Source organism: Platalea leucorodia (assembly GCF_965183815.1).
Source record: "Platalea leucorodia genome assembly, chromosome: 14".
NCBI classification, from domain to species: Eukaryota; Metazoa; Chordata; class Aves; order Pelecaniformes; family Threskiornithidae; genus Platalea; species Platalea leucorodia.
Window position 1 is genome coordinate 4,891,861 of NC_138836.1, and position 24,442 is coordinate 4,916,302.

Sequence of the window (24,442 nt, forward strand, 5' to 3'; positions counted from 1 at the left end):
GGCGGGATCACCTCGGCACGGAGAGCGGCTCCAGGAAGCCAGCGCTTACGTGGTGTAAACACCATCCCAGCGTCGCAGCAAGGGCAGCGGCCGGGGAGGGAGGGACGTGCGTCACGCCGGGGGGCCCGAGCGGCCTTGGGGGTGCAAGGGAGGAAACAAACCAGATCTGGGGTTTTTCATTAAAAAATAGTGCTCTTTATTATAAATTATGGAAACATTTCCTTTCTGAATATAAATATAAATATGTGCAAAGTTTCATCTGAGTTTTGTTTTGGTTGAATTTTCAAGCATGGTTTTGCTCAGCCCTCGAGGCTGGAGGTGAAGATGGAATCTTTATAAAAGACAGTGATTCACGTTGGCCTGTAAACATCCCTTCGGTTAAAAAAAAAAAAAAAAAAAAAAAAAGCCAGAAAAACCCAACCGCTTCTCCAGGCGGACGCAGAAAAGCACTTGCGAGACGACGCTCTCCAGGGGATCCTCCTGCCACGTTCCCACAGGAATCAGTGCCCCTGCGGAGCAGCATGGCCAGGGTTTGCAGGGAGCGGCTGGGCAGAGGTGGGGTGCAACACTCGGGAGTAATGGTCCAGCGGCAGCACCGGGTCCCCAGGGTGCTCCTTGCAGATGCGGTCGTGCGGGACTCTCAGTGGTGTCAGGACACGTTGTTTCCTCTCCGACTTCATGGCACGTCACTGGAACCATTAATCGCGCAGTGTCACCAAACGATGTGCAGTAACCCAGACCACGGAGCAGGGATAATATTAAGGCTTAGTCCCCTGGAAAATGGCAACGAGGGGAAAAAGGCAGCGACCTCCAAGCCTGGGGCCTGGTGTGAAAGGAGCTTCCACCCACAAGGAGGCAGCAAGAGGTAAAGTACAGTACGGGCAAAAAACACTTTCCCCTTAAAACCGAGGAAAAGCGATCAGGCACTAGCTGGACTCCAGTGCTTTCCGTTCTCTGGTGGCAGAAGGGGGCTCTCGCCAGGGCACCCCCAGGTGTGGTCCCACCACAGCAGCGAGGATGTGGCTGCCGGGGCGCACGTCCCCCCGTGCCACAGGTGCCGTCCTGGCTGCCCGAGCCCCCGGAGGCTTTGCCAACCGGCTCTCCCCGGCCGCAACAGGAAGGCCTCCGTGCTGGGCGCACTGTAACATCCACAGTCCGACTGAAGCAGTCTCCTTCGCCATGGAGAGGGGGTGTCACACTTCCTCGGGGGGTCCCCCCAGCACCAAGGGCGCCAGGCTGTGCTGGCCACAGCTCTGGGCCCACCGCGGCTTGCCCCAGTCCCCCTCCTCTCCTTCCCAGAGGCAGAGGCTTGGCATGCCCTGCGAGTCCCCGCACCGGTGGGGCGTTGTGCCTGGCCCCTGCTCTTGTGCTTGTAGCGTGTAACCTCGCTCCTCCAGCCCCTTAGAGGGGGGCATCATACTGGTCCAGGAACTCCTTGATGGGAGCCGGCAGCTGAGTCATCTTCTCGTAGGAGTCCAGGTGCCCGTTGACGGTCTTGCGGCAGAGGTGTTGCAGGGTGGAGACACTGGAGGAGAGCGGGCGGCTCAGCACCAGGGGGATCTTCTCGCCGCCCGAGTAGATGTAGTAGGTGCGCTTGGGGTGCAGGGCCCCCCCTGGCTGCTCGGGGACGGCGCAGGGCGCGGGCGGCATGTAGTGATGTACCAGCTTGAGCACGCAGTCGAAGCGGGGCACGGGCTGGCTGCTGCGAGGGTCGCTCTGCAGGGAGAAGCTGCCACCCTCGCACTGGATACGCAGGTTCTTGGTGCCCGACTCCGTCTTGACACTGAGGGTGAAGAAGTGCCGCTGGTCCGAGCTGTCCCTGATGAGGAAGGTGCCGGCCGGCTCGGCGCTCAGCAGCAGGTTGGCCTCGCCGCCTGTCACTGTGCTCCAGTAGAAGCCGCTCTCCTGCAGCTTGCGCACGGTGTTCACCACCAGCTGGTACTCGCTCTTGGAGCTGAACGTCTTGAGGCGCAGGCTGGTGTCGAGGGGGTGGCTCATCCCGGCGGCGGGGAACTTGCTGTGGGTGACCATGGCGCAGGGAGCCAGCTTTGCGCGCTCGGGGTGCTGCTGCCGGGAGCAGCGGCTGCTACACCATCACCTGCGGTGGAGACGGCAGTGAGCCACGGCAGCCCCGGTCCCCGGCTCTCCCTTCCCGGGGGCACCGGCATCCCCGGTCCTCGGCTATTCCCCTCCCGGGGGCACCGGCATCCCCGGTCCCGGGCTATCGCACTCCCCCGCGGGGCTCCGGCATCCCTCCGACCCCGGCTATCGCCTTGCCGGGGCACCGGCACCCCCGGCTATCCCACTCCCCGGGGAGCACCGGCATCCCCAGTCCCCGGCTACCCTCTCGCCGCGGGGTACCGGCTCCGCTGCCCCCCCCCCGGGTGCCTCCCGGGAGGGAGGCTTATCTCCCTCCCGGGGGGCACCGGCATCCCCGGTCCCGGGCTAACCCCTCCCGGAGGGCACCGGCATCCCCGGTGCCCGGTTATCCCTCCCCTTCCCGGGGCCCGTCCCGTCCCGTGGCGGGCAGCGCCGTACCTGGGGCGCGGGTGCCGGGGCCGGTCGCGGCGGCGGTGCCGGTGCGCGGCGGCGGCGGGCGGCGGCGGAGCTGCCGGGGCCGCCCGGGGAGGCCTCTTATAGCGGGCGCAGAGCCCGCCCTCGGGTTCCTGGAACTGCGCGGCTTCTTGTAACGCTCCCCGGCGCCCTCCCGCCGCCCCGCCCGGCCCGGCCCGCCTCGGCGCGCCGCCAGCCACCGCCGGCCCATTCCGGGCAGCGCGGCCGCCCCCTCCCGCTCCCCTTCACGCTCTTTCCTTCTAAGAAGATGAGAGTCCCGGTCGGCCCGGCCGCGGCCCCCCCCTGCCCGCCCTCCCCTCCCTCCTCTCTCCGCCGGGAGAGCCGGCTCCGGCCAGGCCGGGGTGCCCCGAGCCGGGGTGCGGGGGTGAGGGCAGCCCCGGGGCCGCCGTGGTGCCCCCCTCCCGGGCAGAGCGGCCGCAGCTCCCCCCGGGGCGGTGGGACACCCTCACGGGGGTGGGAGTCTTGCCCGCGGGTGGCCCCCAGGCTGGGGAGCGGGGATGCTGGTGCCCCAGGAGGGGAATAGCCGAGGACCGGGGATGCTGGTGCCCCAGGAGGGCACTGGGAAGCCCCCCTGCCTCTGCTGGGGGGCACCTGGACCCCGTCTGAGGCTCACCCTGCCAAGGTGGTTTGGGCCCGGCCGGTGGGGTACACCGGAGAGGGGCTGCTGCCATGCAGTGGGGAAGCAGATCCAGCGTCCCCACATCGCTGGCCTTCATTTCAAATACAATGTTCCAGGCTGCTGCAGGCCTCAGCTGCGCTTCCCGGGAGACCTGTGGGGAAGAAAAACCCCCTCGATCTACACATCTGGGGACAACATGGGGTGAATCCTGTCCTGAGGCTGTGTCTGGGAGCTCCCGGGAGCCGGCCAGGTCAGCAGCGGTGTGGCCACCCTGCCTGTGGCCCCGCTCCTGGGCGGCCGTGCCACACGAGGGTGGTGAGGGACGGTGGCAGCCGTGGCTCCGATGGTGCCTGTGGCCGGTGGCTGGGGACAGCGCTGGCTCCGGGAGCCCTGGGATGCTCCGTGCGGTTGGTGCTTTGGCACCCAGCGCGGCAGAGGGCAGGGGCCAAGGCGCCCGTCTGCGGAGACGTCGTGGGCTGCTGGGGAGCCGCTGTGAGGCCAAGAAGCCGGGGCCCTCCTTCCCCTGGCCGGGTGCCCCCCACACGGGCACGGCGGGGCTCTGTCCCCAAGGGATTTCCACATCCCTTTGCCCTGGCTTGGGTCTGGCAGCCGGAGCCGGCAGCCGCGGTGCCAGTGCCCCGGGAGAGGAGCGTGCCCAGCCTGGCAAAGCGGGCAGCCGGGGGGGACCGGGTCCCCCCTTCCCCACCTGATTTCTCTGCATTTTCGTTTGGCAATTGTCAGTTTCAACCTCGAAAACAAAACCAGACTTTGTCAGTGGATTTTATTTTAAATAGTTTAATTCGCCCTGGAGGAGCTGCCGCCGCTGCCTCTGCCAGTCAGGAATAAACACAAGAAGAGCAGTTCTGGGAAGTGAGGCTGCGGTGAACCAGCTGGTCTGAAATGCAAACGAGCTCTGGAGCTCTGCCTGAGGCAGGAGTGGTGAAACACGGGGGAAGGGACGGGGAGGGGAGCGGGGCGGGAGGCTCCGGCCGGGGACTGGGGCCGGGGCCGGGCGGCGCCTCGGCGGCCCCCCCGGAGCGGGACGGGTTTCCCGCAGCCGGGGCTGGGCGGCGGGACCCGCGACCCCCCCCCCCCCCCCAACACCCCGGGGCTCCGCCTCGCCCTGCCCGGTGTTGTGGGAAGCCACGGGGACGCGGCGGGGGACGGGCGCTCCCCGAGGCCGAGCCCGTCCCCGGGGGCGGGGGGGGGGCAGCCGGGGGCGGCGACCGCGGATTCCGCCGCGGGCAGGAGCCGCGTCCCCCCCCCCGTAGGAGCCGTTCGCCCCGGGCCGGGTTCGCCAAGAAGGCGGGGGGGGAGGCGAAGGGCTCCGGGAGACCGGGGAGGGGGGGGTGGCTGAAACCGCCGGGACGGCGATGAAGTTCCCGGGGCTCGGGGTGCCCGGGTAAAGCCGTCCCGCCTGTGCGTGGGCCGGGGGCAGCCCCCGGCCGTTCCCCGAGCTCCCCCCCGCCGCCACCGCGGCCTCTCCACGCCGCCACCGCGGGCTCGGCCGAGGCCGGGGGGGACCCGGCCGGGGATGGAGGGGGGTCGGAACCGGGTGGCCCCGCGGCGGCGGCGGCGGCGGCGGCGTCCCGGAAGCGGAAGCGCAAGGCGGGGGCGTCGCCATGGTAGCGGGCGGAAGCGGAAGGCGCGCGGGGCTGATGGCGGCGGCGGCGGGGGGCGCGGCGCTGTGGCGGCGGCTGTCGGCCTGGCTGCCGCGGGGCCGCCTGGGCCTGGCCGCGCTGCTCGGCCGCCTCTCCGACCGCCTGTCCCGCGGCCGCGACCGCCGCGCCCGCAGGTAAGGAGCCGTGCCGAGCCCAGCCCAGCCGGGCTCTTCCCGGGGCGGCGGGAGACCCCGCTCCCGTCCCTGCGGCCGGGCCGCCTCCCCCGGCCCGCGGTGGGCGGGAGCCCTCGGTGTCGGTCTTGCGTTGTCCGGGAAGGCCCGGCCGCCCGGGCGGGAAGCGCGCTGCCCCCTCGCCCGCCGCTTCTCCTTTCGGGGCGCGGCGCAGCCCGGGGGTTTCTGCTCCGGCTCTGCCCGACCAAACCCCTTCGAAACGCGCCGGAGGGGCGGGGAGTGACGGGACCCCTCGGCCTGCCCCGGCCTGGGCGGTTCTGCAGAAGCGGTTGCTGTTTTCCACAGTGAATCAGCTGCTGAAAAGGCGGCTTAGGCTTAGGGCTAGTTCTGCTCCTTAAGCTTGCTTTAGGCCATCAGTCTGTGCTAGCTGTCTGTTTGCCCTTAGGACTAGAGGTGTACTTTATTTCCTTCTTCTTTTTTATTTACTTTACTTCTGCTGTCTTTCAGGTGCTAAATGATGTTACTCATTTGCTAGGGATAGCTTTCCACCTTGGCTATCGCAAGCGCTGGTCAGCCTCCGGAGTGGCACCGGCCGGGGTTTAGGTGTTAGGCACAACCTGCCCGGATTAGGGGTTGTCTGCGGAAGGTGGGATCCCCCCGCTCCCCGTCAGAAAAGAGATGAGAACAGGTCTCAGTCTTGTCTGTGCTGGGGCTGCATCTGGCATGAGAGGGGTGAGCGGGGAAGAGGGCCGCTCCTTCCAGCAGCAGTCCCTGTTACGCTGGAGTAGGTGAATTATCAAACCGCACGCAGAGGGTGTTTTCACCGTCATTTTAAACGGATTTGAGTGGGCTGCTGTGGGAAGGCATGGGCCTTCATTCCTCTTCCCACAGCTTGTTCCTGACCTTTCCCACGGGCAGCTGCGCAGCGAGCAGGATCCAGGAGCTGATCTCTGAAAATTGCCCAGACTCTGCCTTTCCTCTCTCTCCTTCCCCAGGGAGCGAAGGGACGGGGAAGGCACAGCTGCGGGGAGGTAGATCTGCCCTTCTCGGTGCCAGAGTGGCTGTGTGCCGTGCTAAAGGGAATGCACAGCCTCAGACTGTGGTTCCCCCCGTCAGCCCTTCTGCGACTACGCTCCCCTGAACAGCTTCTCCTCTCCTTATTTTTGCCACTGCACCACTGCCTTAGTTTTGCTGATGTTACTCCTTTTGCGGGGCTGTGCGATCAAGAGTACAATTCATGCTAAAAACAAAACATTAAAAAGCGGAGATGATTGTCCTTCTGTAGAACCATGTCCTGCGTTCAGAAGTGGTCAAACAAAATGCTTTGAAGAAGTTGTTAAAAAAAAGGTCTTTTCGCTCCGTCTTTGGGCATTACTTTGCACTGTACTTGGTAAGAGAGCACTGGAAGGATTCTGTGTTTTGTTTTAGTTAGTGTGGTGCCCAATACAATCTTCTGGATGAGTTAAACTTATTTTTGTAAGGGTGGCATCTCTCCTGTCACGGCACGTCTTCACTCTCCTTCCCCGCCCTGGGCAGCAGATGTGCCGCAGTCATCCTCGCTGCTGTGTCAGAGCTCTGTGTTAGCCCGTGTTCCGCTGTATGTTCCTGGTTAAGCCAAGGAAATTCTTTTCAAACTTCTCTTTTCATTTTATCGGTCTTCTTTAGCATAGATAAATTACTAGACTGAGCCCTGGAAAGAGAGAACTGAATTCAAAGACAAGCAATTTGTAGATTCCCCCTGTGTGGTGACGTATGTGTGGGTGAAAGGACGGTGCCGTATCCTGTAGTTTCACTTCACCTCTCGTTCTGCAGATGAGGTTTTACAGTGAATAAGAGTGTTTCAGCTCCATCATGAGTTTGTGTACCAAAACCACAAATTTTAAAAATAGAACACACAAAAAAAATCCCTCGTTTATATTTAGGGTCAACTTTTTATGCAGAAAAGATTTGAGGTGGTTCCTTTTAGTTCTGTTTTCTCTTTCCGGTTAACTCGATGATGTGGAGTACATGGGAAAGGCTCCCCCCCCCCGCCCCGTTTTCTGTTTCTCTGAAAGCTGGTTTGTTGAAGTATGGAATTTTGATGATTTCTTCATAATGTTACAAGGTTTCTGACTGTTGTGTGCGTACAGTTGAAAGGATTGTGTCATACTTGGGGAGTCGCTTGAGCTATTTTCAGTCACCGGTGGGTAGAAGCTGCCGCTTTGGTAGGCGGTTGCTGTGCCATTGTTACTGTTGGCTGGAGCAAAATACTAATGTATTTGATAATTATAAAAGCCTTAGGCTCTCAACACTAAATAAATTCTAGAACTTCAATATTGGATTAAAAGTGTACATATACTCTAAATTGTGTAGGCAGTAAAAAATCCAGAGTATAGAATTAGTGGATATCAATGCATGCATAGAATTAATCTGAAGGCTCAAAGCAAATAGTGCTGGTGATGCAGATTGCTTTTACTCCCTCCGCAGCACTGGGAAGGGACTGCCTGAAGAGCACCTCGTCAATCCATAAACGTAACATTCGGCCACGTAGAGTGAGGACGCAGTTTAACTTGCAGTTTTCATACTCTTTGCCGGAAAATGGCTTCTTGGAACTGTGTTTCTGGAAAGCGGCTTCTCTGCCACTGTGCCGGCTTTTGGAAGTATAATTGGCCTGGATTGACCAGTGGAATAATAAGGAAAATATTTATCTCCTCTTGCTGATTAATTGTTATCATAAAACGCATAAAATTTGCCACTCTTACCTCAGTGAGAGTAATTCCAGACAACGTAATTTGTAATCTGTGGGGCTGGGTTATAGCCCTGACTTTGTTATTGCTCTGCAAGCCATGCATTTTGTTGTTTTTAAAAAAAGCATTTTTGGGTGCTAGTCTGAATTCATGTAGCTCGGTCTTCCTTGCTCTGTTTGCTATGCTCGCTTGGCAGTAATGTAGCGGTGGGTCTCTGCTCCCGGTATGCGGCCTGTGCTTTGAGTCGTGAGCTGAGCAAAGATGCGCAAAGGTCCTGCTCAGGTTCTGTAAAGATTTACTAGAATGTGCCTGAAAAACAGTATTTCTTGTGTTTCTTTTCTGCTTTGTGTTTTTTTTAAACATCTTCTATGGAATATTTCCATTGTCTTTTAACAGCCTATGTTGGTAATCTGTATAACTTCTGGGTGTTAAGTCTGAGCCTGGTCCACATGATCTGTTGAAAAATGCCATCCTAGGAATTCTTGCACAAATTGACTCAGATTTCTGTTGCGATGAATAGTCAGTGACAAACTAGTGGATTTTCCAGGAAACACAACTGCAAACTGTCTGGCTTCTGCGTAAGGGTATTCGGAAACCTTGTGAAGATCCAGTGTTTTATCATGAAGCAAATGAATGAAATCATCTTCCTGGAATCTGTGGTCATTTGGGCTTTGGATTGTGGTAAAACCTAAAAGTTCCTCATAACAAATTCTGGTAAAGGTCATAATCAAGTTTCTTCTTGGTATGTGGTGGTGGCAGAACGCATCAGGATGGGTCACAAGATGGTGGCTGCCTGTCGGCCCGAGGGACCTGGCGTTTCTCTGGGATGAGACCAGCGCCTTGGTGCTGTCCTGATGGCAAGTCCGACTCCTGCGAGTAGGATGTGCAGACCAGAATGCTTTCTGTTGGGTTTGGGATGTCGTTCAGTCCCTTGCTCGTTGATTCCTGGATCTCATGGGAGTTGCTGCTGCTAATTGTGCTGAAATGTGGTTTTGTCATGTGGACAAACTCCTACCAGGGGTTATTGTATGACTTGATGAATTTGCATGCTAAGTCTCCAGAGAAGAAAAGATGCCATTTGCTTCTTGTCACCCCCCGAAGCATGACCGTTAGCAGTAAGTTGGTTTCTTTCCTAAGCGACTTCAAAGGAATTAAATTTATTCTGAAATTTCTTTTTAAAGAATGAGCTTCCTGCCGTTTCCCTTACAGTTACTTTGAAGTTTGTAAGAGAAGTCTTGACGTTCTTTTAGTCCTTGTGCAAAAAGCAAGCAGCCTCGTCGTAGAGGGCTACCTCATGTTTTGCAGTTGTGACTCTTGGCTCGTACCTGTTGAAACAGACTGGATCCTTTGGTGCTGTTACTTCATTGCTTTTGCTGGTACTCGCGCTCAGGCACTTTGCGTGTTGTAGATCTTTTTTAGGATAAGTTTGAGGGGTTGAGGCACTTTTCTGTTTCGTTAAGGAACTTTTAGAGTAGCATGATTTTTAAAACGTCTTTACCTGAAATAGAAACAACTAATCTTTAGCCCAGCTGAGAACTAAGCTAGACACGTAAGTGACCATTGGCCATGGCAAAGCTGATGCGTGTGTGATAAAGACAATTCAGAAGTGACTGATTACAGGGATAGCTGGTACCACAGTGGCACCACCAGACATCTGATCTGTGGGTGTTTGGGAGAGTTCATATCCTCAGTTTCTTCAGCTTCCAGCCTGTTTCCTCTCCTGCGTTCCCGTTCTGATGAAAGAGTTGTTTTCTCTCATTTCCCCTGCCAGTTAGGGGAAGGAGCTGATGATGTCAAGATCTGTTCTCCCACCTTTTTCTTGTGTTCTTGTATTTCTAGATTTGGCTTTGGTGATTTCAACTGGGATTATGGTAAGGGAAAGGCATTCTTGCCATTGTGGATCCTTACAATGTATTGGCCCTGATTGCAGCTCACTCTTTACCTACTTGGAGGTTGTTTGTGGGAAGCAAAGGCTCCATCGTACAGAATTTCTCCATCTTTCTTTTCACAGATCATCATGGCTTCTTCTAGCCCCATTGCTCACCCCTCCTGTTCCTGTGATCGCAGCCCCGCCTTGTTCCCTTTGTCCAGAAGGAGCACACAGGTTCCAGTGGATCAGGAACCTGGTTCCAGAGTTTGGGATCTCCAGCTCGCATGTCAAGGTGCTTTCATCCCCAGCTGAATTCTATGAACTCTTGAAGGTGAGTTGCGGCTTCCAAGTTGCGGGAATAGTTTTTGGGGGCTGGAAGCTGCAGTGGTTACAGAGAATCATCGACAAGTTGTTAGGAAGGAGCACCTGCAGGTTACCAGTCCAGCCTTCTACTTGAAACAGGATTGTTGTCAATGCTAGATCAGGTCAGGCAGGCTTTATCTAGCTGAGTCTTGAAAACAACTGAGGATGGAGGTTCTGCCGCTGGGTAAGCAGTTCCAGTGCTGCGCCATCTTAGTAGTTTACAGTTGTTTTTTTTTTCTGGTGCCAAACCTGAACTTTCCAAAGCTGTTTGTGGCTGCTGCTCAGCCGTAACTACCAAGAAGAGTTTGGCTCCCTCGTCTTCGTAACTGCTCTAAAAGTAGTTGCAGGCTGCTGTTAGGTCACCCCCCAGCCTCCTCTTTGCAATACAAAACAAGCATAGCTCCCTCAATCCCTCCCAAAGGTCATTACAGTGTGAGTCCTGTAATACTGAATCTATTATTTAGGGCTGCGGTGAGAATTTCTTTGTTTAGCTCCATTGCTTGAGTCTTTTCACAATGCATATTTAAAGCAAGTTCCAGTTCTTCTGAAACATGATCTTGGATCGCCATGGTAAGCTGTTGGAGAAGAAGGCTTGGGTGGGCCATGAAGGCAGCAGCTACCACCCCTGCGGCATTGGTGGCGAGCACAGGGGAAAGGAGGAGAGCTCTGTAAACAAAGGTCTCTAGGTTCTAGCTAGTTCAAAGGATGGGATACAAAGGATTAAAGCAGTTGCAGAGTGAAAGCTGGGATTGCCAGTACTGATACAATCCCAATATTGCAGCTACTGCATGGTAACTGCTCTTGTATGTAATAGTTTTAGCTGCAGGGAACGTGCGCCTCAGTTTTGCAGAAAGCAGTGATTTCTTCCTTGATTTTTGGATGCAGCAATGGTGCTGATGTTGCTCTGTAAAGACCCGTGTGTTTTACATCTTTGCTATCAGTGTGTTATCTTTGTGCCTCTCCTTCTACAAGGCACGGGAGACAATGCCGTGATTTGGCTACAGGGATTCTCCTCGGGGGAACCACAACTCTTCTGTGGTCTGGATCATAGCTCCTAGTGATGACAGAGACCGAGGATGAAACTTAACTTATTTTCTGCTACTCCCAGGTGCAGATAAAAACAGCCAAGCAGCGAGTGGTGATGGCTTCACTATACCTGGGAACGGGGCTCCTTGAACAGGAGCTGGTGAGTGTGGAAAGGATTTGGGAAGGGGAGAAGGTGAATGCAGAAACAAAATGCTGCCTTTGCAAAAAGCATCCTGTTCCTGCAGGTGCGAGAGGTGGATGTGAGGTGCAGTTTGTGAGCTTGTAATGTCCTTAAAACTTTCATATAGGGATTCACTTTACATGTGTTTTCTCCTCTCCTTGAGAGTTTTCTCAGGGTTCCTGGCTGCATTTGTGTACTTGTGCGTGGGGTGGGGGAGGGAGGAGTTGGGAAGGGAGGCGTATGGAGTTTGTGTTTTAGGCCCAGTACAGAGCCATGGAACTACTGAACTTTTTCACAGGATAACGAGCCTGGATTCTTCAGACTGTTAGAGGTTACTGGCATAGTGTTCAAAGGGTTTTTGCAGAACCGTGGGATGGTGGATAATTTTTTTTTTCTGGCATTTTTCTTGAACATAATTAAAGTTGTACGTATGTAGTGCTATGTTTTGTCCCCCAAGTACAGTATGCAGATGCAGTATAAGCTCTCAGCATTTAAGACAGAGGTCAGTTTTGGTTCATGTTGTTTACCTTTTCTGTTTCCTGTCCTTCCCTCTGGAAACAAAAGCATTGCCCAAGACCTTTAGGGAAAAACCTGACCTTGGCCAGTTTCTTATGTTAGAATGCGAATTCCACAGCAGGGTAAAGGTGGACAGAGTCCTGCACAGGGTTTTGTGCCTGGCTTTATCTGGGCTTGTACACAAGATTTGAATTTGCGTGTGACAGACAGCCTTGTAGCTAAGGAATAAAACTGCCTCTGCATCATTTGTGAACTCCTACCAAGGTTTCTCTTTGGTAATTCAAATCTGTGATTTGGGAATGATGTCAGGACTTTTTCTGCTAATATTAATTGCTCTTCAGAGGCTTGAAGAACGTGTGCATGTAAAATCGATGCCCTTTCACATGCTTTAGGCTGATAGAGTAGGATGCCAGTCTGACAGATGCAAAGTCTAAACTAGCAGTATTTTGCATGAGTAGGAAGGACTCGTACTAGGGTGTGGAAGCTTTCATGGCCGCTGAACACTTTCCTTATAAAGCTTTATTTGCTTTCTGTAATGAGTAGAGAAATCTCTCTCTGCAGGTGGATTGCTTAGAAGAAACACTGGAGAAGTCACTGCAAGCAAAGGGGTCGTCTAACCTCAGAGTTTCCATTCTTCTCGACTACACCAGGGGATCTCGGGGTAGATATTCCGATGCTTTGCTTTCTTCAAAGGCTTATTTTACAGTTAGGCTGGATAAACTGTTTTTTCAGAGAGAGGCTGTCTTGACCAATTGGACCTACTTGCTTAAACCATATACCTTTCAAACCTGGCCTTTTCTATACCAGTAACTGCTTATTCCCAGAAAATCTTCAAGCTGAGCAGCTTTTCTTCTGAAAATAGGTGGTGGGAGCGAGAAGGGCCAAACTGGTCTGTGCAACTTGTGCTTTCTTGCTTAGTTCACTTGTCAATGCATTTGCCCTTATCCATCATGCTCTATTATATTTTCATTTTTAAAGGAAAGTGGGAATTCTTGGAAGTAGCTGTACACTTAATCAGAAGCTTTTGTGGGGGCTCTTTGTAGCGTGTGTTAACTAATGCTAGGTGTGGCTTGATTAAAAAGCTTGAATGGTGTCAGACCTGCTCAGTGATTGTTTCCCGTGAACTTACAGTTCTGGATGGCGATTTCAATATTGACATAGTGCAAATGAAAGTGACTTGAAAAAAAAAAAGAAGAAAGGAAAACATGTTAAGTGCCAGCAGATGAGATGGGTGCTCACCTGTAACCGGCTTCTAGCTGAGGAGCTGTGGTGCCATGCCGTGCTGTATCCCCTGTCTGGCGTGATCCTGTGTGTGAAATTCCCCTTGTCTCCCAGGTAGGAAGAATTCTCGAACAATGCTAATCCCATTGCTGCAGCGATTTCCCGAGCAAGTCCGCGTGTCCCTCTTCCACACCCCAAACTTGCGTGGACTTCTCAGGCTCCTGATTCCAGAGCGTTTTAATGAGACCATTGGACTGCAGCACATCAAGGTCTATCTCTTTGATGATAATGTGATCCTGAGCGGGTGAGTCCTGCCTCTTCTTATACGGTTCATTTAGCTGAGGTTTTGAGGCAAGGTATGCATGCTACCAGTGTTGTCTGAACTTCATTATTTGCATCTGGTCTTTCCATAGAGATCATATCGATGCTCTTCTGAGATGGAAGAGCAACCGCAGCTCTTCCACATGAGATTCTCATATGAAAGAGAGAGTCTTTCTCAAAAGGAAAAAAGAAAGATTTCTCATGATTCAAAAGGAAATGGCCAATTTGTACTTTAGTCCAGTTACATGCAGAGTGAGATCTGTAACCTAGGCTGGGGTGTTCAGGATCATATGCCTATGCTCTGTTCTGGAACTCAACTCTTCTTTTTCTCTCCTAGTGCAAACCTGAGTGATTTGTACTTCACCAATCGTCAGGACCGCTATGTTCTCCTGCAGGACTCTCCTGAGGTTGCAGACTTCTTCACGGAGCTAGTGGATGCGATTGGAGATGTGTCTCTGCAATTACAGCAAGATGATACAGTCCAGATGATGGAGGGGATGGTACACCCGTACCAAGGTAGGAGGGAGTTGTCTTTTCTGGTTGGATGATACGATCCAGAGGAGGGGAGCGACAGCTAGGGTTTAAGGATGACTTGAACTCCATCCATTTGTGAATTGCTGAGTGTCTGACCATTGTTTACAGGCTGTGGGGTGTCCCATTTCTGTGCCATCCATTATTAAAATCAAGATTGCTAGAGTTCTGAGACCAGATCTTTCAGAGTGTTCCTAGCACAGTGGCTATCACCAGCTAATCTGGCAGAGTGTGCAAAGGCTAGAAGTTCCTCTATAACCATCTCATTGCTTCTTTGTAATTCTGCTGCTTACGACCTTAAACAAGAACTTAAATTCCTTGAGAGGTTCTTTCTGTTTTTGATGTTAATGTCTATAATTCTGGATGTGTACATATTCTGAAAGCTTCATGAATGTAGTGCTATTTTTGGTAACTAATATTTTGTAGTTGAGTCTATTCTGGGAATCAAATGAATATTGGATTAGGAAGACCGAGAACAAGCGTTGAAGGGGGCATAGAAGGGCGTCTATCTGTCAGGCTGATTGCATCATAAGTTTTTGTCCTGGCCTTGTGCACCACTGTGTGATGTGAGCTTAGACTGTGGGCAGTAGTTTATTTTGTATGTGCCAGTTCATTCTTGGTTACCATTTTAGCTTTGCCCTGGTCTCTTCATTTCTCAGTGCATTTTTCAAGCTGCTGCTAGTCAAGTTTCTTCCCCTTCTTAAAGCTGAATATTTTTCTTCTGTAATGTAGCTTTGCCAACCTTAATACATCTGTTTTTGAGACACTAGGGAAGAAAGGTGTGTGGTCTTTGTGTTAGCTCCTTTTTGTTCTCATATTGGTGTCCTGTCAGTAGTTTTTTCCGCTACATAATAGGTGATGCGTAGCTCTGTACCTTTAGGTCTCAAACACAATCTCTTGTGGTTTTCCTGCAGGAGACAAGATGGCTTACTGTGAGATAGCAAATCGAAGAGTCATGGAGGTGATCAACTCTGCCAGGACACGACAAGAACTCCTTCACGCAAAGACTTTCCACAGCAGCCAGCAAGGCAGCTCCTTGTTATCCCAGCAAGGCTCTCAAGCACCTGGGGGTCTGAAACCAGAACCCGACACCTGGATCTATCCCTTAATCCAAATGAAACCTTTTGGGATTCAAATAGATGAGATGGTCACAGAGACGCTGCTGACGGAGGCTGAACGGGATGCCAGGATATACCTTACCACTGGCTACTTCAACCTGACACAAGCTTACATGGACCTCATTCTGGGCACTAGGGCTGAGTATCGGATTCTTCTGGCCTCACCGGAGGTGAACGGTTTTTTTGGTGCCAAAGGGGTGGCAGGTGCCATCCCTGCTGCTTATGTTTACATTGAACACCAGTTTTACAGCGAGGTCTGCTACCTTCACCAACAGGAGAGAGTTCAGCTGCAGGAGTACTCTAGGGCTGGGTGGACTTTCCATGCGAAAGGTAAGCTGTCCATTTCCCAAGAGGACTTGTTCAGAAAGTGTTTGAGACTTGTGCGTATTTGGATTGCGCAACTAGTGAGGGGATGGCTGGGTGCCGAGTCTAGACTTAACCTCCAAACTAGTCATCCAAGGTTCAGATGTCTTGCTTGCATAAACCTGGAAGGTTTGGATCACTCAGGGGACAGCCATGCAAAGTCATGTCTTGCCTGATTGGAATGTAGTCCCGGAGTTCATACAAGAATTGTGCCTGTGATGTCAGTAAGGCACTGTCTTGATGTGAAACTTGATGTGAAAGAAAAGGAAGCATCTGGATGTATTCATGATCGCAGTAACAGTTGTGATTCAGTTTCTTGTATCCCTCTTGCCAGCTTCAGCAACAAGAAGCGATGACTGTGTGAGGGCCCCGGGGCGGGATCTGCGGCAGAAGCAGGAAGGGAGCTTGCTGGTGGTGACCCCCCAGTGGTCCTGGACACTGCGTTCTCTTGGCAGCCGGTCTTTGTGGGGATGATCCAGGTGTTGAGGAATTTGTACCAGCTTCTGTTTACGGCGTACAGGAAAGTGCAGCATAGCGAATAGATGCACCCATGTGCCTTCTGGGAGCTGGAGGCAGCTGGAGGGGAAGTTGCTGAGAAATGAATATTGCTTAACAAATGTAGTTAATAATAAACAAAAATAATTAATGCTGCCATCATGGTCTTCTGTAGAAGACCCCAGATTCTTTCTTGCTTGATAGATTGTGTACAACTTTCACAAGCCCAATGCCACCTTGACCAAAGCATAAATATTTTCCCCTGACTGGTTGTTGGTGGTTGTGTCTCTAAATTTTCCTTCCAGAAAGTGCAGACTTTGACTCTTATGTTCTGCTTTATACACAGTAGTATTTGATTGCTCAGTAGTAGATTTTAATAATGCAAATACCTTAGGAAGTCTACTTAATTGAGGATTTTTTTTTTTTTTTGAGAAGTCTGATGCATGTGACACTTTATAAATATCTAGATTCTTACAGTCTTCCCACGTGGAGGTGCACCAGTGGAACACATCACAAAATGACTTGGTCTCCTGGTCAGGCATGGCCCTCAGCCAAGCTGAGACATCTTTGCCATGTTCCACAGCGTCTTCTGTTACTCTGATCTTGTGCGAGCAGAGCTCCGCGCCGTGTCACTGTGTCACTTCCTGTGATGGCTCACTGGTCCCCTAGGACAACTCTGTTACTGTAAGCAGTACCCAATCTGGCACTAATTAACGTGCACGTTTCCCCAGCCAGCTTTGCAGTGTGCTGAGGGGCATTTCCATTGTTTGCAGCACACGTCTGATTTGAAGGCTGGAAGGATGCAGCCCCCGGGGCTCCGGCCTGTTCCTGTTCCGGAGTTCTTCTCCTGTTGTTTGTTTAAGGAGACTAGCTGTTAATGGTTGTGGGAATGCCTCTATCTGCCCTGCTTCCTGCAGGGCTGTTCAGAAGAAGGTTCAGAGGTGGTAGGGAGAGAAAGCTGCTGAGTAGGCCTTCTCTTGACTAAAGAAAATACACGAGTGTTACTAGGCTGCCTCTACGTCGAAACTACAAACCTTTTCTAATGAGTGTTGTGCCTCTCCTGCAATGAGATCAGTAACTCTAGTGTAGTAAAACCCTTATCTCACTTCAGGGCAGCCCGAAGGAGGTGCCAGCCTGGCTGGCAAGTCCTGTGTGGTCTGTCTTCCAGGAAGCACGTGCTCAAGCGATCTGTGGTTCATAGGTTCCTCCTCTTGCTGGGCACTGCTGACTCCAAGTGGGATTTTGTGGTTTGGCATGGATTGAGCTCGGAAGGCATGGGCTGCTTTTCCAAGCTACCAAAGTGCGTGTGGCAGTCAATCCCCTTTTGGGCCAGCTTCTTCTTGTGGAAGTGCTTTGGGCTCTATCTGCTGTATGGCATTCTCTTTGAGAGAGGGATACAAGACCTGGAGTTCAGCAGCTCCCGTGCTTGGCAGGAGGGACGGTTGGAGGTGTTTGCTGCCTTCTTTCCGTTTCCTCTGCGGAGTGCTGGAAGGATCAGCTTGTAGCTCCCTTCTCTGGCACGCTTTGCCCTTTGGCACGTTTGATTCACCCGGTTTCCTTCTGCAGGAGTCACGCAGTGTGTGTGAAAGAGAGGACAGGGCAGAAGAGGGAAAAGGAGGAAACCCTGGAGACAGATGAAGGGCAGTTGCACGTAGAGTCTGGCTCCTGGAAGAGGACGTGAGACCCCTAGCAGCAAATAGTGCCTGTTAATACTTCCTTTTTGGGCTAAGACAAAAGGCACCCTTTAGTCTCCTGTAGGATCTAGCTGATTTACACCAAACGCTGTGGCTGCTGTTTCGTAAGCCCTTCCAGCTCCTCTTAAAACATTTTGTATTCTCACGCACGACTTCCCGCAGTGTGCTTTCCCACCGGCGTTACGACTGTCCTTAGGGTCGTTTGGAGCAGCCCATCACGAAGCCTACCTGCAGCAGTGCACATCTACCCGTCCTCTGCTGCATTTCTGGGTGTGGTGGTGTGGGTGACACAGGTATACCCCTTAGGATTAGGGTCCCTTCCATGCTAGTGTCGGGTGACACAGTGCCGGGCAGGTGGCTGTTTGCTTCGAGATAAACCTGCATTACTGCAATTGAATGGTGGCTGGGAAACTGTGCTTCCCCTTTCTGGAAAGGTGAGTCACTGTTTGAGCAGATCCTGCCAGGTAGCCATAAAGCCAGAGACACCATAAAGGCTTTAGGGGTGTTTAGAAAGAGCAAAGAACGGTGTTTCTTGTAGCTGCTGGCCGGGCAGAGCTCTGGCCCACTGCTGGGAGCCTTGTGCCGCAGCTGGGCTGGGGCACCACGCAGCCCCTGGCAGCCGTCCTCTTTGGTGGCAGAACTTGCTGAGCCTCTGTGCCACTCGTGTGCTTTTTGCGGCTCCCGGAGCCCCCTGCGTTGGCACTCCTGCCCTTCTGCGAGTGGGAGTGAGCCTGTGGAGGAGTCGGTCCTGCCGCTGAGTTATGGGCAGTGCCAGCTCTGAGCCAGGAGGTGTAACTGAAAGTGGCAGCGAAGCTGCTGAGTGTGTGCGATGTGGGGGCGGGGAGGAGGTTACAGGAACCAGCGGTGAATCGGCAGCTTCTTACTCAAGGCATTCTTGGAACTGCTCTGGGGTTGAGTTAGGAAACCTGCTTCTATTTTAAGGACTAGGTGGTTTTTATGCTACGGTTTCTTTGTTGTAGTCTTTGTGTGACTTGCAGTAGGGATAAGCCATCTATCAGGGACCTGCCCAGGGCTGTTCTAAGTGCTTGTGCCTTGCTAAGCAGAGAGCAAACACTTCTTGGCCCTGTTTATACGCAGAGAATGGCTGTACAGACTCTCCTTGGCAATAGTCCTGGCTCTCCTGTGGCATCCCTAGCTGTTCTTTCCTGCCGTGCTACAGTGGTGTGCTTGAGAATAGTACGGTGTTTCCATCTTATGCTTGAAAAAACAGTCCTGGGTTGTATCACGCTTGCTCTTGTTGTTGCACTGGCAAAGTTGTGTGTGAACTGCAGTGGTGAGTGGACTTGGGAGGCTTGCATCCCGGCAAGAGCTTGATTTCATCTTCAGGTGGCTCCTCAGGAAGTGAGTGGGTATCGTAATTTGCACTTCTCTTACGAGTCTTTATTTCATGTGAATTCACCTGTGAGAGCAGGGAGATGCCTCTTCATGTCACTGTCTTGTGTAGTCTCGGGAAGGGGGTTAGTCACCGCTCAGCTGCGCTGCTTCCAGCTCTGGAACTGACTGGGCCAGGCCTGGCTTGTCTGCCTGGTGCTCTGTCACTTGGTGTAGGTTTTCCTTTACTGATTGTCTTATTTCAGTGTTTCTGAGATATGCCGTGGTGCAAAATGACCTCTAACTTAATGATAGTGTCTCATTCTGGATTATTTTGGGGGCCCTCCAAGCAGTGTATTTACATTCTTAAGAACGTGTCCCTGGGGCGGCACTGAGCATGCTGCAGCTCCCCTGTTAAGAGCACACGAGTTTGGACGATGCAAGCTGTGCAAGGATACCCCAAGATTCATACAAAGCTTTACAAGACCTGCTAGACCATCTGCAAGGAAGCTTGCTTTGTCGTGATCTTTTATAGTTACTGTAATCTAACATGTTTAATTCATTTCTACTAAGTGAAGCGATTGAGTCTACCCCAGTCATTTCCTTTGTCTGCCACGTTTCCTTTCTTCTCCTGTTTTTCCTGCAGGCCTCTGGCTGTACCTGGCAGGAAGCGATCTTCCCTGCCTGACTCTGATTGGCTCTCCTAATTTCGGATATCGATCAGTTCATCGTGACTTGGAAGCTCAGGTTGCGATAGTGACGGAAAATAAAGCTTTGCAGCAGCAACTCCATCAGGTAAGTGGCTGATTACGGGGAGATAACATGGATGTTGTGCTTCTTGGTCACATAGGGAATGCTGATGACGCAGTTGCAATAAAAACCTACAGCTACAATAATTCAAAACCTTCTTGAGCGTAGGAAGTCTCAAGGAGCTGTCAGTTAAGTGACTATTGATGAGATGCCTGCTGCAAGTGCCTGTTTCTGGGAAATGGAGGCCATAACGGGAAAGAACATGTGTCCCCAGTGAACTCGAGCATCGGGAGTGCTCATGCACTGGATGCTGAGAGAGGATCTGCTGGCTCTCCTCTGCTCGCTGGTCACACAGCATGTTCTCGGGCCTTATCCCCAATATTTGGGCATTGCCAAGGTCGCACTATGCTCTAGGATAATGAGGTCACGCCCTCTGAATTGCTGATCTTGGACTTCTGGAGGATTTTGCTTCTCAGGCATTTGGGAAATCCTTTATTAGGAATATAAATGCCAGTCAGTTAGCTTTTGGGTGGCTGCCCACAGGCTGTGGAGGTGAAGAAAGGCAGGGGATCTCAGTGTAGTTTCTACAAGAAGAGGATTTCTGGACTGGTTGGATTGCCCATGGAGTTATATGACATAATATAATCTTGAATAATAATATGACATTATATAATCTTGACACAAGTATTTTTCAGTGGTTTCATGTTCAGCATCCTAGGTATGGGGGGGGGGGTTAGTTTTGTTGTTTTTTTTTAATTGGGCAGCTTGGACTGCTCAGCACTTTTGCTGCTTCTCTAAATCCTGTCTGGTTCTTCAGCTGTCTTGACTCTGAATCTTCTGCTGGAACTGATGGTGTCCTCAGTAATTCCTCATGTAGTGCTCTGATACAGAGCAAACTGGTTTGGTGCCTCTCTGTGTGACTTAGGGATCTCAAAAATGTATTCTGTTAAGCCAAGTCCTGGCATACGAAGGCACAGTTGTCTTCAAGATCAATGGGAATTGCCCTATTGCATCAGGGCTCTTCCACAGGATGAGTCAGAGTATATCTAATAAAAAACAATTCTATTACTGGAAGAGTTGCTTGAATATTTCAATTCATATCTTGCCTCTACTTGTTTTTAATGGAAGGGGAGAATCAATGAAAATATGACAAAGGAATTTTCTCAAAGAGTGCTGCAGTGATCTAATTTAAAGGGCTTTAAACCGTTCCCATTTGCTGGAAGCTGATTTTGAGATTGGCTGTTTGTTTACTGTTCTATGATCTTTGTTTAGAAGGCTTAATACCTTACTGGTACGCTGCCATGAAATCACTTTGCCTGTGTAACATTCAGTTCCATTTAAAAAATGTGTGATGAGATTTGGGAAGAAATTGGAGTGGTCTGGGTATCTTCGGATGCTCCACTGAATGAACTGAACTTCAATTCAGATAAATGGTTTCGTTTCCAGCAATCAAATGGCCTCACAGTGTCAGATGGCCATGGTGCAGGAGCTTCATAGCAGGGCTGACTGTAACTCTTGGAGCATTTTGGGTTTCTAAAATTATACTGATTTGGCACACAAATGTCTGCCTTCTGTTGTTGGTTCATCTTTTTGGTGTTACTTTTCAATGCTTGGTTCCTGCTTCCCTGTTCCACCCTGAATTTAAACAGTGCAGAGTATTTTCTGTTATTTGTGTCAGCTTAACTCCTGAAAAAAAGATTATGAACAGACTTACAGTAGATGGTCTGCCCCTTGTTTGCCTGCAAATCTAGAAACCTAACTGGCTTTGATAAGAAAACCGCTTCTACCTTTGATCAAACAGCTGCTTTCACGTGCAATGCGAGCATGTGTTATCATCATGATGGTTCATTTCCTCCTTCGGCAGTATTGTGTACACACTGGAGAAGCCTAAGTGTTTCTGGTAATTTAGTTGAAATCATGACTGCATATTCATTTGAAAACACAGTGCTTGAGCTGTGTCTAGAAAGAGCTGCGTAAGCCAGTCTCTTGAGATTATGGTTTCCTTTTCTGGCAATTACAGCGAGGGATTTAGGATTTTTCTGAAACTGAAGCTGAGCTCTCTTGCAACTGTGGGGCACAAAAAGGCAAAACCTTCTACCTTTGCTCTTTGTAGAGTTTAAATTGCTAATTCTTGAGGCTCGGTTGCTGAGCGCACTGATAGTCATCAGAAGGTGGAGCGCGGTGGCAGGCGGGTGTGAGGGACAGATCCTGTGCTAGCTCCTTGGTGCTTCAGGTGCTCTGTGAGTTGTGCTGCATGGAATGAGACTCTTATGTTCAGGCTTGTGGGAGAAATGATGCATCCTTTTGGCAGGATCCACGGCCGGTTTTATCTGAGAATTCGCTTTTCTGAGAGGCCATTATATAATTTAACACTTAGGATTTACTGGGATGATGTTTCTTTCCCTGTATAGGAACAGGAGCAGCTTTACCACCGCTCAGGTGTAGTCTCATCGTCAACATTTGAGCAACCAAATCGTTATGTGAAACTGTGGGTGAAGCTGGTAACACCTCTGATCAAGAATTTCTTTTGAAAGAATAAAAAGTTGCTGCTTTGGGTGAGTTTTCTGCCATTCTTATGGGGAATTTATATTGCACTGACTGCAGTTAATAAATGCAGCACTCTATCATGTGGAAGAAATAGATGATGGAAACATAGATATGTGGGGAAAAAAACAGGCATCTCTCTTTATCTTCTGGGGTACTTGCCACTGACTGGAATTGTTGCTCAAGTCTGTATTGGGTTTCATCTACTAGAATTTCTGGAAGGGACAATGAAAGAACCCATGCAAGGGTATTTCCCATGCATAGAAATAAAACTTCCATTTCTGAAATGTCCCTTTCAGAGTTTTGTGGAGAGGAACTGTGTTTATTTTATCTTGACCAGCTAACAGAAAAGATTGTTGGAATACATAAAATGTTTTGTCTTCTTTTTATCTGACCAGCGCTTTGCTTTAACCTTGTAGGTTTTGGTTAACAGGGGCAGTTATTTTTTGCTTTTCTGCTTCGTACAGCGTCCTGGATTTTCCTGGCTGTTCAGCTTCCCAGTAACTGGAGCCCCTTTGAGCTTCATGGAATTGCTCTTATTTTTTTTTCTGTGCTGTGCACATAGTCCGTGCAGTTGGCACCTAAGTGTGTGCCCTTGATGCTGAGTGTTCACATATCCATTTTATTTACATAAATATGGCCTCCATCTCTGGGGTTGTGTATCTGGCTCCTTCATGTTAAGATGTGTTACGAGTGTCTTTCACTGTAGAGAACATGAGAGGACTTTTGGTGCTAATGTGATTTTTGGATGTTACTTGCTGAACGTGGGAGGCTCAAACCGTAACACATCCTGCAAAGAAGTTGGTTGGGAAGGCAGATAAAAATGTGTTAAAGCTCAGGCTTGGGCCGCCCTCTGAGTTTCACTGGTGGAGTATGTGCAGTGTGTTCTGATCTTGTATTGCCATCAAAAGGGGTTTCAGGCACCTGAAAAGGCTGAAGGTAAGTGTAAAGCTTGGTGGTAATTTATTCTAAATGCTACTACTTTATAAAGAAACAAGCATCTCTACTTGCCTCCCCTTGTGGCTTTTCTTCCCACTATCTGTGAGGGAAGTTTTATGCAACTGTATTTTAGAACTAATTGTTCGGGTGTTTCACGGGGTGGGATTTTGGTCAATTATCTTATGCTAAAGGGACAGGTATTGGCTTCCATATGGTGGCCAGAGCAGATCTAATCACCCTAACAGGTGTTACTGCTGATACAAATTATTTGTTGTAAAAGAAAAGGTAAAGTAGATTCTATAACCTAGAAATAGAAAGAAACATACTTCAGAGATTGATCTGTTTGCAGCTGGACTTTCTTTGGGTTGTACAGGTTGACGTGATGGTGAACTGGGCCAAATCTGCACCCAGATCTTTCTTCTTCCATCTGGTCTAAACAGATACGTGCTTCCATGCAGGAATGTGTTGTGCACATAGCTTGATGAATTTCTGCTCACAGTTAGCACTGAGCGATCAAACAAATAGCTGTGGAAAGACAGAGAGCTATGAGAAGGAAAGGAATCCGGATAGTTGCATGCAATTGTTCCATTTGGTTTCCTTCGGTGGTCTGGCTTTCAACCAGCACTTTATCAGAAACCACCAATTGAAAACCAGTATCTGTCATGAGAAACTCCCTGTATTGTAAGACCAGTCTCCACATGACAGCAGTTCCAGCACTGTTTTTATTGATACTTTGCTAAAATACTTCTGTAAATAGACAATCTGTAAATAGTTCTAAAATAGACAATCAAACTTAGTGTAAGTTACACAACTTTGAGGTTTTTTTGCAAGTAAAAGCATTTGCTGTTTTCCATAGTCATTAAAGTTTAGATCTGTAAGAGCAGAGCAACAGCGGCAAGGATCCACTTAGCAGCTTTTTCTTTTGTCTTTAGGTTGAAGGTCCAGACGTAGGTGGGACCTCGCATCCGTGTCTTATAGACAGGACATTCATAGACGTTCTTGGTGTCCATGCGGTCCACAGGGATGGCTCTGATGAAGATGACTGGCATCATGGGCGTCAACTCCTTCAGTCGAGCGTCTGCGATCGCACCAGAAGGGATGTCCCATCGAGCGCCTGCAATATTATGAAATTGTCAGGGTGCCAGCTACCCAGTGGCTTTTTCACTTCAAGGGGGCTGTTTTCATAACTACTAATAGGTGGGAAGGAGTTGCTCTAGCAGCACAGTTGAGGGTGGAGTGTGAAGGCTGGGTAGCCATGGCTTAGTAGTCGTTAGGGCTAACATGTTATCATCTCACTGTGACTCATGAATGCATTTTGCCTTACTGTGCGTGGGATGTCTAAATAAATTCTGTCCCCACTCGGCCCTTCAGCAGGGGTTTGCATGAAAGTTGCATAGCTGAAGGTAGAACTTGGCCGTGGTGGGAACTACGTCTGTCCTATGGTCTGTGCTCTTGTTTAAGTCGACC

The 24,442-nt window shown here is 50.8% G+C and overlaps 3 protein-coding genes across 4 annotated transcripts in view; 1 reads left to right on the top strand and 2 right to left on the bottom strand.

Moving 5' to 3' along the window:
* Positions 1 to 282: 282 nt before the first annotated feature.
* On the bottom strand, positions 283 to 2,603 carry SOCS3 (suppressor of cytokine signaling 3). The gene is made up of 2 exons (XM_082326645.1): positions 2,539 to 2,603; positions 283 to 2,098 (listed from the first exon to the last, which is right to left on the bottom strand). Exon 2 carries the CDS (start codon positions 2,029 to 2,031, stop codon positions 1,402 to 1,404), a length of 630 nt encoding a protein of 209 aa, XP_082182771.1. The 5' UTR covers positions 2,032 to 2,098; positions 2,539 to 2,603; the 3' UTR covers positions 283 to 1,401.
* Positions 2,604 to 4,851: 2,248 nt separating this feature from the next.
* Positions 4,852 to 24,034, top strand: PGS1 (phosphatidylglycerophosphate synthase 1; the record flags this gene model as incomplete). Of its 2 annotated transcripts, XM_082327089.1 has the most annotated exons (10): positions 4,852 to 4,988; positions 9,723 to 9,912; positions 11,053 to 11,130; positions 12,229 to 12,328; positions 13,003 to 13,192; positions 13,547 to 13,725; positions 14,655 to 15,188; positions 19,389 to 19,537; positions 21,904 to 22,047; positions 23,908 to 24,034. In XM_082327089.1, 9 exons carry the CDS (start codon positions 4,852 to 4,854, stop codon positions 22,021 to 22,023), a joined length of 1,677 nt encoding a protein of 558 aa, XP_082183215.1. In that variant the 3' UTR covers positions 22,024 to 22,047; positions 23,908 to 24,034. The 2 variants fall into 2 exon arrangements, with proteins under 2 accessions (XP_082183215.1, XP_082183214.1); XM_082327088.1 differs by lacking the exon at positions 4,852 to 4,988 and having other exon boundaries at positions 9,129 to 9,912.
* The window catches only part of DNAH17 (dynein axonemal heavy chain 17), a gene marked incomplete at its 5' end in the record, with an annotated part of 39,974 nt that continues 38,044 nt past the window's right edge, over positions 22,513 to 24,442 (bottom strand). Inside the window, one exon of the mRNA XM_082327093.1 lies at positions 22,513 to 24,089. Within this exon, the coding sequence (XP_082183219.1) occupies positions 23,842 to 24,089 (248 nt within the window). The 3' untranslated portion in view covers positions 22,513 to 23,841. The remainder of the gene's footprint in view (positions 24,090 to 24,442) is intronic.

What these genes read in the sequence shown, in the direction of transcription:
- SOCS3 (XM_082326645.1), bottom strand. Translation starts at nt 2,031, where the DNA reads ATGGTCACCCACAGCAAGTTCCCCGCCGCCGGGATGAGCCACCCCCTC.